Below are 14860 nucleotides of genomic sequence, written 5' to 3'. Positions count from 1 at the left end.
ACAGTGCAAATGACATAAATGGAACAACTGTAGTATATGAGGTATAAGGCTGAAATGCTGGAAACAATGAAGATACTGAGAATACACTATTACTCTAGCCTTTACCAGTGTCTAGGATCTGGTGGCTTTGAAAGATGTATGAAATCTGCAATTGTCACTGCTTGATTTGCCCTATGTCTCACATGTGGGAGAGGTGTGCTAGTCTTTGGGAACTGGGCTTACGATGATGAGAAACACTCCATACGAGCTCTATCATGAGAAATTGAAGATGTGAATGAGGGTAGCAACTGAAGTCTTGGTGCCTCTAGAGCATGTCTGAGATCTGTATCTGCACAGTGTAGCATGCTTTGTAGGTCTACCTCTCGGACGTCAAGAGGCCTGTCTCTGTGAGGCGGCATGTAGCTTACCCTGAATAGTAGGACGTCTATGTTAGGGAGTGGGAGAGAAGGAGGACATCATGGAAGAGAGTGTGGGAACCAAAGAGCAAAATGTTCCATTGATTTGAGAGGAAAGCCTCTCTTTTATAGAGTGTGAGAGAGGGTGGCCTAGATCATAGGCACCTCTCCTACATCAGAGGCAATCAACCCTACATCATAGGGACTCCTAAATCAAAGGCACCTACCCAAGTGGGAGCCTTTGCATTACATCATTACTTGTGTCATGGTCTAGACACATTGTAGCACCAAGTGTGCTACACACTTTTTTTTAGTGAAATCTTTATATTTCTGTGTGGGAAACCTCAAAAGAGGTAAAAACCCACCAATAAGTACAAGAAAAAATTTTTACAAGTAAAACCTCAGAGCAAAAGTCATGAGGTAGCCAAGTAAAAGTGACATATTAAGCTGGAGGAGGATCAGACACAGGATCCTCCAGCTTCAAGTTGTTCTTCTGTAAAAACTGATGCAGTGATGAAACCACACCATCAATAAAACAAGCTGTTTTTTGCCCTTGTGATTCTTCTTGATGTAGACTGGTACGCGAAACTTTTGAATCAAAGGGTCAAAAACTTGTTGTAACATGGGATGAAAGGATTCCAGTAAAAAAGGTACTTCTGCATCCCTGAGAGAAGAGGACATTTGCACAGGCAGCAAAGGCTGAGAAGCTAAATCAACATCCGTATCTTCCAATGAAGAGGCTGCTGCTGATAAAACAGGGATCAACATTTGATCTTCATTTGGAGGATCAATATGAATAAGAGCAGAAGCAACATCCTAAGAGAAAGCCTGTAAATCATCCTGTAAAATGCCCTCTGCAAGGGGTACCTCCATATCCTAAGTAGAAAGAAACTGATGGTGCTCAACAAGGGTACAATCCTGAGGTTCTTCAGCAAGAGGAGTATTTGCATGTGATTTATCAACCTTCCTCCAGTAGTGCTTCAGTGCAGTAAAGGGCTTTACCAAAGAAGCCTTAGTAGAAACCGGAGGAGAAGGGAGAGTAACCTTGATAGCTGAAGAAGGAGTAGGAGGACTGGGCCTGGATGTAGAAGGGCAAGCACGCGCAAAATGGCCAACCTGTCAGCACCGATAACATGCAGTGGGAAAAGATGCTAAGTGTAGTCTAATGCGCAGCGGATGGGCAAATCCCAAATCAAGATCCAGAGTAGATGGTACAGGCTGCGTCATGTCCCACAAAATGCAAAGACGAACATCATGGGAGGCTTGCAAGAACTCCTGTCTCGGAACATGAAGAGGTCTTCCCAAAAAAGCTGCAAGAGTTGGAAGATGCTGAAAGAGAGGCACAGGTAGCGCTTTGAGAGTAATCCAAACCAGACAATGAGTCAGAAGGGTTGCAGAAGGATCGAAAAGTGGATCCCAGGGCATAACATAGGCGAAAAAACCAGCCCTAGGAACACCAGCATGACTGACAAGACGCTCTACCACCTCAGTCGAGGAGCAGTGAGCATAATAAAATCCTTTGCCTAGAAAGACAAAGGAAGAAATAGAATCCGGACCCACTGCAACATCAGCCCAATGACGAAGCTGAACCGAAGATAAAACCCTGCCCATGAAGTAGAGGCAGACGCCAAGTTGTTGAGCCTGTCGAAGACCAGAGACCAAAAGAGCAAAATCCAAAGAACAAACAAGTGGAGAAGTCGATGAAGGAACTTCTGCGACGGAGGTAGAGCACAATTGGCGAAGAAGATCTAGCTGGAGAGAGAAAGAAGGACCATCAGAAATATCCAGCTTTGCCGATTTGATCGAAGGCGAGGCAGACAAACCACCATGCTTCCGCCGAAGAAAGACACGAGTAGGAGAGGCAGAGGCAGAAGGAGGCGCAGAGGCAGAGAAGCAAAAAAAGGAAGAAGGATGCTGTACAATTGGTCGTACAGGTTGTACGGATGGCCGTACAGGGGGTACGGAAGACCATATGGGGGACTGCAAGGGGTAGAGAGGCTGCACAGGAAAGGTGTCGGTGGGCTGTATATCTTGTATGGACGACCGTACAGCAGGTACTAAAGTCTGTACGAGATGCTGCAGAGGGTACGGAGGTTGGACAGAAGACTGTACGGGCTTCTAGACGGGGGGCAACGAAGTGCACACTACCGGTACGGAATTCCGTACAATCGACGACAGCTGTACGGAGTTTCGTACAGCCGACGGCAGCTGTACGGAAGGCAGAATGGATGACGAAACAGGCTGCACGGATAGGAGCGGGGAGGGAGACGAAGCAGGTAAGGTAGGGGAGGAAGGCTCCATCGCTTACACACACACACACACCCCCCAAGTGTGCTACACACACCCACACACACACACACATACACAAGATCATAGGACTGCTAGAGCAAGCCCTTGATCACACAATTCCCAACATACCCCCCCTCAAGGGTTTGCCTCTTGCTATGTCAAGGATACATCTAGTCACCTAGTTTCACATGCCATCTCATGGTGGTCAAGGATAAATCTATGGCTAGGATCTCATGCTAGCAAAGGTGCCCAAGGGTCAAGGTTTACAAAATGGGATAGACCCCCCCATTTATCTCCCTTGCATGTATAAGGATTAATCCTAGGCCTTTGTGTGGACCTAGTTTCTCATGTTTGCAAGAGGTACCATGGAGGCAAACACATATCACATGGCCTACATCATATGGTGACTAGAAATCCTAATGCAATAATTACATAAGCTTTCTCTAGCCTTTTAGCATCTGTTGGTGTAGTTGAAGTAGAGTCACTTGCCTTCCCTTTACCTTTGGTTATGGTGGATTCACCTTCTTGTGATGATTGATTTCCCGGCTTGACCAAATCCCACAAATTCTCCTTCATAAGCACAAATTTGGTTTTCATTTGCCAAGTGTGGAAACCTTGGCCATTGAACTTGTCTCTCTTAAAGGGGGCCATGAGAGGGTCTTACCTTTATAATCAAGCAGTGTCTACTCTCTTACAGATGGTCAATCGTTCTTAACAAAGGATTCTCTCTCACGATACAAATGCAAGTTATTGGTTAGGTATTCAGAAAATTCTAAATTCTTGGCATACAAATATCCAGTAGGCTTTTTCCAAAGTCTCTTGGAAGAAGTTTTCTTAAGCTTGATCTTTGCCCTTTTTGTTGACTTGGACTTCTTCATATAGTCCTCATTAAAAGAGCCACAAGAGCTAGTCACGTTTACAATTCAAATGCTCATAAAAAACCATAGTGCATGTGTATCATCTTCAAATCAAGGAAGATAGTCAAAAGAGAATAAAACACTAAAGGAGAGTATTTGGATAAAAATAACTTCATCAATTGAGAGATAAGTGACTAAATCTGAAAGTGTGTTGTCACTTGACCATCCTCAACACAAATTATCACTTGCTTCAACCATCAAATATCCCAAAAACTGTCAAAGTGCTTTACCATAAAGTTGCATATTTGGAGGCTTGATTTCTCACAGCTGGAAACTCAACTCAAAGGGTTTTCAGTGCAGAAAGAAAGCACATATACAGAAGGTTGTCCACCTGAGATGAATTGCACAAGGTTGCGCTGGGTCTTCTGTAGTAACTGCGACTGTGGAAAGTATCAATTTTCCTTGTTACAGCAAGCATTGGTCCTCATACCTTGTAGTGTCACCCACCCATGGCTAAGAGGAATTGACGGATAGTCGCGGTTAAGGGTAGAATTATGTGAAAGGTCGTTGCACGAAAGGAGTGTCGGCACGGGTGGTAAACTGACAATTTCGTGTCAAGCTTGGAGCTGGAGGTGTGCCCTACATAGGTTGATCTACAGCAGAAAGGGCTTGGGAAATGGTCGCGCATAGCACGAGTATTGAGCTTTGCAAGCTCTGGGTGGAAAGGGGGCAAAATGTGGAAGAAGGTGGAGAGTGAAGAAGAAGATGATGAGGTGGCACTTTGGAGCTAGAGTCGGCTAGGGGCATGAGGTGGCTCTACCACATGTTGGGGAGTGGGAGAGGAGGACATCATGGAAGAGAGTGTAGGGACCAAAGAGCAAAATGTTCCATTGATTTGAGAAGAAAGCCTCTCTTTTATAGAGGGAGAGAGAGGGTAGCCTAGATCATAGGCACCTCTCCTACATCATAGGCAATCAGCCATACATCATAGGGGACTCCTAAATCAAAGGAACCTCCCCAACTGGGGGCCTTTGCATTACATCATCACCTGTGTCATGGTCTATACACATCATAGCACTAAGTGTGCTACACACACACACACACACACGATTATAGGACTGCTAGAGCAAGCCCTTGATCACACAATTCCCAACAGTCTACCCTTTGTGCCAATGGACGTCCTCATGTGGGTCTAGCATGTAGGAGGAGCTAGTTGGAGATCTTGTGCTTTGCGGTGGCCACTAAGGGTGGGCTCATCTCTTGAGAAGAAGTCTATAATCCACTGCTACCTATGTCTTGGCCATGTGTTGGGGTCACATGAGCGTGTGTCTGTGTCGTGTGCCCTCTAGCATAAAGAGAGAGGCACATCTCTGATCTGGATGGTCAATGACCAGTCACATGTCTTGAACCCCATGCTCAAAGAGAAATGGTATCCCCCTTGTATCTCACAGTAACCAAGGACATCTCATGAGCACGCACTCCTCAGTCTCCATTTCTCACAGGTCACATCAGCTCCAGGTTGCATCATGTCGCCTCAACCTCTCATCCAGCCTCAATATGGAACCTGTGAGATGATTTCCAAAGCTGGCCCATGGATATATACACCATATGTGATAGATGAATCAGCTAGTATCTTGTGGATCATGCGAGAAAGAATCATGACCTGTAGCCTCTTACAGCCAGCCCATTTGAGCCCCTTCGGGCTTACTGGGGCGCTTTGAGCCACAATCATAGTTGTTGACTGTTTTAAATTTGGCTTTGATCCCCGAGAGTTTTTAAATTATGCATAATGTATTAGCACCTTGGATACATAGTCTTGAGTTTTTTTTCATCTCAATAGAAGTCTTTTTCACTGAAGAAAGAGTTAGTTATTGGAATTTTGGATACCTGAAACGAAGACAGCTGTTGATTTACGTTGGAGGGTTTGATTTGTACGTGGCACTTGCACTTCCATAACATAAACCTTGTTAACATCTGGCTGAATACTACCAGGATAGCATTTGGCAGAGTAATGATTTAGTGCTGAATTAGAACGTATCCATGAGCATACAACCTCTGGACCTGATGGAGACAGGTATACATTAAAGAAACTTCCAAAATCTTCAGTATACGCATAGCATGATTTGCATGCAGGTGGCACACAATGGTACCACAGAAGAACTCTGAATGTGAATAGCTGTCCCTGTACCAATTCAAGCTTCTGGCCTTCCGTGCTGATCCAACTGCAGCCCAGAGCTTAAGAACAGCACACAACACATCCGAATCATCTAATTAGATATATGAAAAAAATGATCATTGTATCTAGATGTACTGCAGCAGCACGACTGGTTCATTGTAGATTTTTCAATTCCACACAACATTTTACACAACGCAAAAGCATATTTTGCACATTCATCCAATCTGATATAAAGATTGCTACCACAGCCATGCAAGCTGCAACTTACCCTGAAGAGAAGGCCCATACTTCATCAGATATTGATGAGTTATGGTACAGATGAGTCATCAAGTACTCACCACCAGATATGTACATAAATAGGTTGCAAAGAAGCTCGCAACAACTACTTAATTTGAAGAATTTTGCCCAATCTGAGACCACCTAAACATGTTGCAACTTCTAGCCAAAGACTATTTCAATATTCATATTGCTCTAGCTTAATAGCTCGGGGCACTACTTTTTCACCACCAATCTGAGACCACTTAATCATTTTGCAACTTCTAGCAAAAGATTATTTCAATATTCATAATGCTCTAGCTTATTACATAGGGGCCACTATTGTGATTTCACCACCAAACATTCCAAGTACAATACGACCCCACAAATCAGATGTAATGCAACCTCACAAAAGCATAAAGTGTCCAACTAGCAAACCATCACCATAATTAATCTCCCCCCACCCCACCCCCCTGGTGCGGGAAAAAGAACCATCTATTTGAAGCTTTGAAAGATAAAATATCAGCAATCCATGAGGGGTCCATGAGGTGCTGAAAAAGAAGTGGTGGCTATCCTAGAGCTGACCTCTCAGGGTCTCAGCTCACGTCCTAGAGTACCCCAAAAGTGGGCACCAACAGCTTTTGAAAAGGGGGGGGGGGGGGTGTTTACAAAACTAGTGGATACCTCGATCCATGAAAATATAGAAGATACTTGCAGGCCAAGCCTTCAAGAAATGCTCAAGCGTTTTGCCCGTCTTCCTAGAGCCCTCTGTAGACTGCTCCCAAATGGTGCACAAATGTATAAATGATACCATGCTAGATAGTAACGAGGGTGGCTGTAGGTTGAGTCTTCTGCCCTCTCATCACAAGGCTGCTTCTAGCCACCCAGATATTCCATGCTGTGATGCTGGAAATCGTCTGCCAAACATTCTCCTCCAGAGAGCTCTGGGTGCCATGCATCGAGTTGGAGGGGAAGCCTTAAGGATATCTTGGCTGATGACTTCCTCACCATCAATGAAGTAAATCCACAAGGTCTCTCAATGGAGAAAGCATGCCTCCCCGCTGTCAGCCAAACCACCATGCCCCAAGTGAAGACACGATGTATCCATTGCACCTTGGCCACAATGCTAAGAGATCCCAACCAAATCCTTTAGGCCTAGGGGCGATTGTCTCCAAATCCCATGGAGGGGCATCATGGAGGAAGGTGCTTTGTAACTAGGGAGCTTGCGGGCAAAATCTCTGAGTGATCCACCTTGGTGGTTTTAAGGATGAGTAGCCCCAGTTCATCCACCGCCTCGAGATGGGCATCACTAATGCCACAAAAAACCTGTGAGCCCAACTCAAATAGATATGGGCATGAGACTCCGAATCAGATGGCCACAGCTTATAAGAGAAAATATGCACAATCCAATGAGGCCTAGGGGGTCACCGTCCACATTAAGGACTATAAAAAATATTTTCCATATCTCACCCAAAAAAATATTCTCATACATGAGAAAAAGGTTAGGTTGCACTTTGCCTTTTTTCCCATATATACTCCACATGGTGCACCCTACTGCTCCCATCCATGATCCCATGACATCATTACCTAAAGAGGGACACCTGTCCTAGAAAACTGTCCCAGCCATCTGCCATCTGCCGTCTGCCCAAGTCTACAAAGCTGCCCTCCATACCTTTTGGTATGGCTGCATCTATCTCCCTCATCTGTGTCCAACTCCTCGCAAGTGAGAGAGAGCCCTCAGACACAACTCGGGGTCGGATGGGAGTCTGCTCCAAGCCCCAAACGAGCTGGTTGGTCTAAGTACCACTTAAGCCCAGCCCATGTGTGTCTGACGTCCAAGCATACAATCATCTTGATCCCGGACCTCCGAGTGCCAAATGAAACGTTGGCGCTCAAACTCCTCTCTACACCTGGGTGGGGCCTGTATGGGTCATCCTACCAGCCCTTGCAAGACCCGAAAAAGTATCCGCATTTGGGGATCCGCTCCCTGTGAGAGGGGCTTCCGAGAAGAGCCACCGATGGGGTTGCTGCCCCCTGTGAAAGAATTCCCCTCTGTAGGAGGAGCTTCCAAGGCTTTGTACCTGGGGTAAGGCCGCTCCACTCGAACTTGCATCAGCAGTCTCCTGTTGCCTCCTCTGCAACAATATCTTCAGCCGCCGATCCTTTTCCATATCCATCAAGTTTCAACCAATCCACTGGTTGATGCGCAGGCCACTGCTCAAGAGGACGTATCTCTTCAATCCATGCACCCTGTGGCAGTTGCTGTTGCCATCACTCTTCTTGTGTAGCTGGTCGCTCTATTACAATCGGCTCGTACGAAGGGGGATCAGGCAAACCAGGAAAATGAGTGTACTTATTATAAAACTTCTCCAAAAACTGATCCGCTTCATTCCACCAAGGAGGGCAAGGAGGTAAGGACATGCTGAAGGATTGGGCACATAGCTCCAACAAAAAACAAAGGGAACGCCTTTGCCGCTTCAAAACCTGTACCTTTCTTCCTGAGCGAGCAACAGCTTCCACAGTGTCTTGAGCCAATTCTTCATACTTTGTGTGCAATCTTCCTCAACAGATACTGACTCCGCAACCACCCCTTTACCCTTGTCCGCATTACCACTCCCATCTATGGAAGCACTCGAACCCACCGGACCAGAGACCGTTTGTGCCTGAGGACTTTGCGGCGAGGTACTGACTCCGCACCGGCACCCGCATCACCATCTGTATCTGGATGGCGTTGATGCGGAACAACAATTTGACACGTCTGCGGAGCCATTGCCTCCCGCCAGCGTGCGATCTATCTATCCCACTCTGCTCGCACGTCCCCTTGCAAAGCATCTACTCAGCCAATCCATCAAGGTTAAGGGACGGGTTGCAACGTTTAAGCATACTTGTGCATAGTTCAAGGTACAAGGGAGCATGGAAACTGGGAAGAGAGCATAAGAACACAAAGTGTGAGTTGAACACAATGGCCAAAGAGTGTGGGTTCTAACTATTCAAATCTGAAGCTAGAAGTCCTATGCCTTGGTAATCAAGCCATCCAAGCCTTGGTGATCAAGTCATCCAATATGAGATTGACTTTGACAACTAAAATAGAAAGGTAACTTGTGATTGCATGGGAAGGAGTAAAAAGAGCAATAGAAGGAAACGTTCCCTACGTGATCCGAGGACCTTGATGTCCCTGCTTCTTAGACTCTCGACCAGACAAACCTGCCACATCCTACAGAGGTCCTTCTGGCTCGAGAGTCAAAACTAGTGCCGTATTCCTTCGAGGAACAGTAGAGTCAAGCTATAAGGGAAACAAAACTTCCAGAATCTGCCCAATCTTTGAATTCACAGCTTGTTTCTTCTCTACCGCCGTTGCCATCCCCTGTGCCTTTGCATGGATTCTCTCCTTCAAAATTCATGCCTAAGGCATAGGTCTTTGCTCTGCTACTGCGATCATCCCTCGAGACCTAGGAGTAATCGTATAGGTCTTCGCTTGCAAATAGACCAACTCCAGAATCCATCGATAAAGATCACGAACTTGAACATCTTTGCAAGTGCTCAGCTTGTACTCACCTCGAGCTGGGTTGCCAAACTCCGCCACCATCTCTTTAGCTGAACATGATGGTTGCACCAACAGCTCCCTGTCCACCTGCAGGAACCACCGCCGTTGATAGATCAATTGAGTGGTGAGCAACCGATTCTCACCCGGCTGATCCGAGTGCAAGCTGTTGACAAAGTGCTAAAGCCGCTTGGTGAATGTTCACCTTCAGCCAATCAATGCTGCTGAAACTTCTAATTCTCAGCCTTTGCAAATGTGCGTCGATAGACTAAGAATCAATATACACTAGTGGAATGACAGGATGAAATTGCACGTGCGCCATCACCATAGCGATGCGAAGCAGGGGGAAGCAAAGAGAGCTGAATGCAAACAGAGCAAGGAAGGCAAAGGAAGCTGAAAGAACTAATAGTGCGATGAGAAAGGCAAGGAATGCTACAGGTACATGCAGAAAAGTGACAAAATATTGCATTCCCGATCGCCATTACCCCTCCTTGACGACAGGGTGTTGCATGGCGGTTGGGACAAGACCTTGCCGAACACTTCTATCATCATGCATCTTACCATACTGCCACATGTCCTCCTGTGATTGCTCCACCACCTCCACCTCAACCCAGGAAAGCTGTGCCTCATTAGATACCAGAAATGGGCATTGAAGACTCCTGTCATGATGATAAGGACGTAGTCGAAAGCCATTAACTGGATGTGGAAGAATGTGCCCTTGCAAGTCCACAAGATATAAATGATGTAGACCCACACCCATCAAATATCCCGACCACCGCAACTTCAACTTCCCCAGCATTTGCCCTGGACGGCTGTTAAATAGCAACATCAATTGCCCGTGTTCAAATAGTTGCTTTTTCGAAGCCAAATCCACCCTCCGCTTCCGCCTTGCTTGAACCTCCAAAGTAAGATAATAGCTTTCCATCCGCATATCATCCAACTGATCTAGCACATCCAGACGAAATACCATACACTCGTGCGGAAGAAGCCTATCCTCCACCGCAATCTGCAAGCTCGGAACTACGTGCTCGATCGGCGTAATTGCTTCCATCCCAAATGCCAGCTTTAAGGGAGTCAGCCCAGTTGCCACCTTGAAGGACGTGCAGTAGGCCCATAATGCGGCCAAAAACCTTTTGTCCCAATCTGTGCGGTGCTCATTCACTAGCAACAAGATGATCCGCTTGAATGTATGATTGGTCGATTCAGCCAATCCATGGGCCTGCGGGTAGTAGGGAGAAAACTTCTTGTGAATCATCATATAGAAGGAATTCATCTGCTTAATGACCTTGTTGACAAAGTGGGTACCCCTGTCACTGACCAGCTCGATCAGACAACCAAACCGCGTGAACACATCTTGATAGAGGCATTTTTCAACATAATTTGCACTGTTATCTCGCAAAGCCCATGCCCCACCCATTTGGTAGAGTAATTGGTTGCCACAAGCATATAACAATTCTGCATGCAGGCCGCAGCCGACCCATGAAGTCCAGACCCCATTTTTGAAATGGTTCAAGAGGCAAGATGGGGTTCAGGCATCCAATCGCGCGATCGGTGGGTTGACCCAACAGCTGACATAAATCACAACTCATTGCGGACCATTGGGCATCTTTTTGCATGGTTGGCCACCATAGGCCTGCTTGTAGAATAAGTGCCCACCTGAAACCCCGCAATGTGCCTCCATCAGAATTGCCTCTTGCTCATGAGGCTGAACACACCACAACAAGGCCTCCATCAAATGCCGTCGATACAATTGGCCTAGCACTGCTTCAAAAGATCGTGTTGGCAATGCCAATCACTTCCTTTGATCTTGATTCAGGTACTTGGGCATCACCCCAGTGGTTAGGAATGACAACATCTCATCATCAATCAGCTTGAAATGGTAACTTACCCCCAGCAAAAATAACTTTACCAAGTCGAGTTTCAAGTCCTGCGGAATTGATAAGTGACCTCATCACCCAACTTTCTCAATGATGTCATTATACTGACCTCGTCACCCAACTGCAAATTGTTCACAAAACCTCCAATTCATACTACCCTCAAGCCAATGGCTTGGCCGAGAGCTCCAATCAGACCATGTCTCATATTGTGGCTCAGTTATGTCTTCATTCCTTGGCGGATTGGGATATTCTACTACCCGATGCTCTTTTTGCTTACAGAACAACATACAAGGCTAGCACTAAATATTCACCATTCCAGCTAGTTTACGGCGGCATGCCATGCTTTCTGTCTCCTTTGCCATACTTCCTGAGCAAGGATTGCTTCATGACGATGTTCGTCCAAGGCTTCAAGATCCCATAATCGCTCGAGTGTGCATACCTCCAAGTTATCATGCATCTCTGCCATGACCCTAGTAGTCTTCATGTGGAACTCATAAGGCGTAACCGCCTCTAGAGAAATCTCAGAAAGAGGGAATTCCAAGTTGGCGACTTGGTCTTGTTATATTCCAGTAAGTTCCTGAAGCATAAACCTAAATTTGTTAGTGTCTGGACAGGGCCCTTCTTTATCACAAGAAGTATTCCCAGTGGAGGGGTTTACTTGGCCACCTTGGAGGGCAAGAAGTTACCAGCACCCATAAATGGCTCACGGATAAAGAAGTATCATCCTCATTGAGTCTCTCTCTATGGATAAGGATTGCCATTCCTATTATTTGGATTTTTATTTATTCCAAAAAAAAAAAAAGTATCCCTTTTCATAACCCTGTCAAGGTTGTACTCTCTACCAAGTTGTGCTCTTTTAGTGGGAGATCAATAAATACTAAGCTTTTTTCTCCTTCTCTGGCTAGATGGAAATAGCAAGGGCTGTGAACAAGTGGCATATGTAACCACTTCCATTCATTCCACATGGGGATCTAGAACACCTCTCTCCTTACTCCCTCTTCAGCCCTCTTTCACCCTTGTTCACCCCATGTTCACCCCAAGTTTACTCCATGATTACCCTATGTCATCCAAGTTCACCCCTAAATCACACCTATGTCACCTTTGTCACCTCATGTTCACCTCTTGTTCACCCCTCTACTCACCCCTATGTTTACCCATGTTCACCTCATGTTCACCTCATGTTCATCCCTATGGTCACCCCTATGTTCATCCCCACTTCACCCATGTTCACCTCTGGGTCACCCCTGTTCACCCTATGTTCACCCCTGTTCACCCCATGTTCACCCCTGTTTACCCCATGTTCACCCTATGCTCACCCCTGTTCACCCCATGGTTCACCCCATGTTCACCTCTATGTTCACCCCAGTTCACCCATGTTCACCTCAAGTTCACCCCAGTTCACCCATGTTCACCTCATGTTCACCCCTTATCCACCCCTATGTTCATCCCCAGTTCACCCATGTTCACCTCTGGGTCACCCCTGTTCACTCCTCTGTCACCCGTGTTCACCTTATGTTCACCCCTATGCTCACTCCTATGTTCATCCCCACTTCACTCATGTTCACCTCTGGGTCACCCCTCTTCACCTCTGTGTCACCCCTAGTTCACCCCATGTTCACCCATGTTCACCTCATGTTCACCCCCATTCACCCCATGTTCACCTCATGTTCACTCCTAGTTCACCCATGTTCACTCCTCTGTTCACCTCATGTTCACTCCTAGTTCACCCATATTCACCTCATGTTCACTCCTATTCACCCCATGTTCACCACATGTTCACTCCTAGTTCACCCATGTTCACTCCTCTGTTCACCTCATGTTCACTCCTAGTTCACCCATGTTCACTAGTCTCTTTTCACCTCATGTTCACCCCTATCCTCACTCCTATGTTCATCCCCAGTTCACCCATGTTCACCTCTGTGTCACCCCTGTTCACCTCTGTGTCACCCCTAGTTCACCTCTGTGTCACCCATGTTCACCTCTGTGTCACCCTATGTTCCCCCATGTTCACCCCTTGTTCATCCATGTTCACCTCTCTGTTACCCTTGTTCACACCTATGTCACCCTTTGGTCACCCCTCTGTCACCCATGTTCACCCCTTTGTCACCCATGTTCACATCAATGTCACCCTTGTTCATACTAAGTTCACCCACCCTTGGTTCATTCCTTGTTCACCCTTATATCACCCTTGTCTACCTCTGCCACTCCTTTGTCAACCCTGTCCGCCATGGGACCCTTCTAGAACAGTCATCCTTCCATCTCTCAAGTGGTATATAATTCAAATTAAAATGTTGCCGCCTTACCCACTCAAATATTACCACTTGTGATCTAGATGGGAGTTGGGCCCTGCATCCACGGTGGGTGCTTGGAAAGCTTTCAGGATGCTTCCATAGGATCAGAGAGTTCGTTCAGTTAGTCACCTCAAAGGAACTGCAGCCAGGATGCAGCAGATAGATGCAGCCATACCAGTAGAGTGGATGGATACATACCATTTGCCTATTTTGGAGTCCACCTAGTTGGGAGCTTTTACGAGGACAGGTATCCCTTTGTAGGTTATAGCCTTGTGGGATGCACACGAGGATAGCCTTGTGGGATGCACATGAGGATAGCCTTGTCTTTCAGGTTCATGCAAGAGGCAGACTCCACAAATCTTCAGAGGACATTCTCTTGGAGGCTCCTTTTTCGTCAGGATTGCAGGATACATGGAGATGGGTAGAGACTCACAGTGATATCTTGATCCAGACCTTGTTTTCCTGGCTCTTGGATCTTGGAGGCTTTGGTTGTATGGAGGTTCCCCTATTAGATCCTTGCAGTGTGATCCAAGAGAATGGGAGTGGATAGATGCAGGGCACCGAGAGAAGAGCATCCCCTTCTTTTGTTACATGGTCAAAAATGCCAGGAGATTCCAGCTCAGTTGTAGAGGTTGGAGGCCCTCTAGAGCTCCTCATTGGGATTCTTATCATATTTCTATAGAGATGCATAAAAACTTTTGGAGGAGACTTTGGAAATCCCTCAGGAATAGGAAAATCACGTTATTCATCTGGCTTACTATTCATGGAGGGATTGTAGTGAACCTGTGGAGATCCAGGTTCGGGGCTGACCCTACATGTCCTGGATGCCACTCAGCAGTTGAATCAGCGCAGCACTACCTTTGGGAGTGCACTCAGGCAAGGACGATTTGGAAGGGTGTTGCTAGGATACTTTGCATTTTTCATAGAGCACCCTTCTTCATGACCTGGGGATCAGTTGCTTGGTTGTCTCTCACTGGTCCACAGGCTTTCTTCAAGGGACATGACACGGACACAGCTTTCTTTGTTCGACGACACCTTATGGAGTCATGCTCGCTCTGGGATGTTCCGTTTACTCCATTCAGAGCTCCCCACACTTCTGTAGACACATCTTGGGAGATTCTGGCTAGTATTACAGCATGGCATATTTGGAGAGCCAGATGTACAGAGGCTTTGGAGGAC

The 14860-nt window shown here is 46.4% G+C and overlaps 1 protein-coding gene across 1 annotated transcript in view; it reads right to left on the bottom strand.

Moving 5' to 3' along the window:
* LOC147881586 (uncharacterized) overlaps positions 1-14860 on the bottom strand; it is a 215165-nt gene that overhangs the window by 116736 nt on the left and 83569 nt on the right. Inside the window, exon 5 of the mRNA XM_087401208.1 lies at positions 5429-5776. Coding sequence (XP_087257334.1) covers positions 5429-5776 — 348 coding nt within the window. The remainder of the gene's footprint in view (positions 1-5428; positions 5777-14860) is intronic.

This window comes from Dipteris shenzhenensis, chromosome 30, assembly GCF_047967505.1.
Source record: "Dipteris shenzhenensis isolate YYH24624 ecotype China chromosome 30, Dip_SZ_1.0, whole genome shotgun sequence".
Classification (NCBI taxonomy): domain Eukaryota; kingdom Viridiplantae; phylum Streptophyta; class Polypodiopsida; order Gleicheniales; family Dipteridaceae; genus Dipteris; species Dipteris shenzhenensis.
Note: the sequence above shows the minus strand (reverse complement) of the source record. Positions and strands in the feature narration are given on the sequence as shown.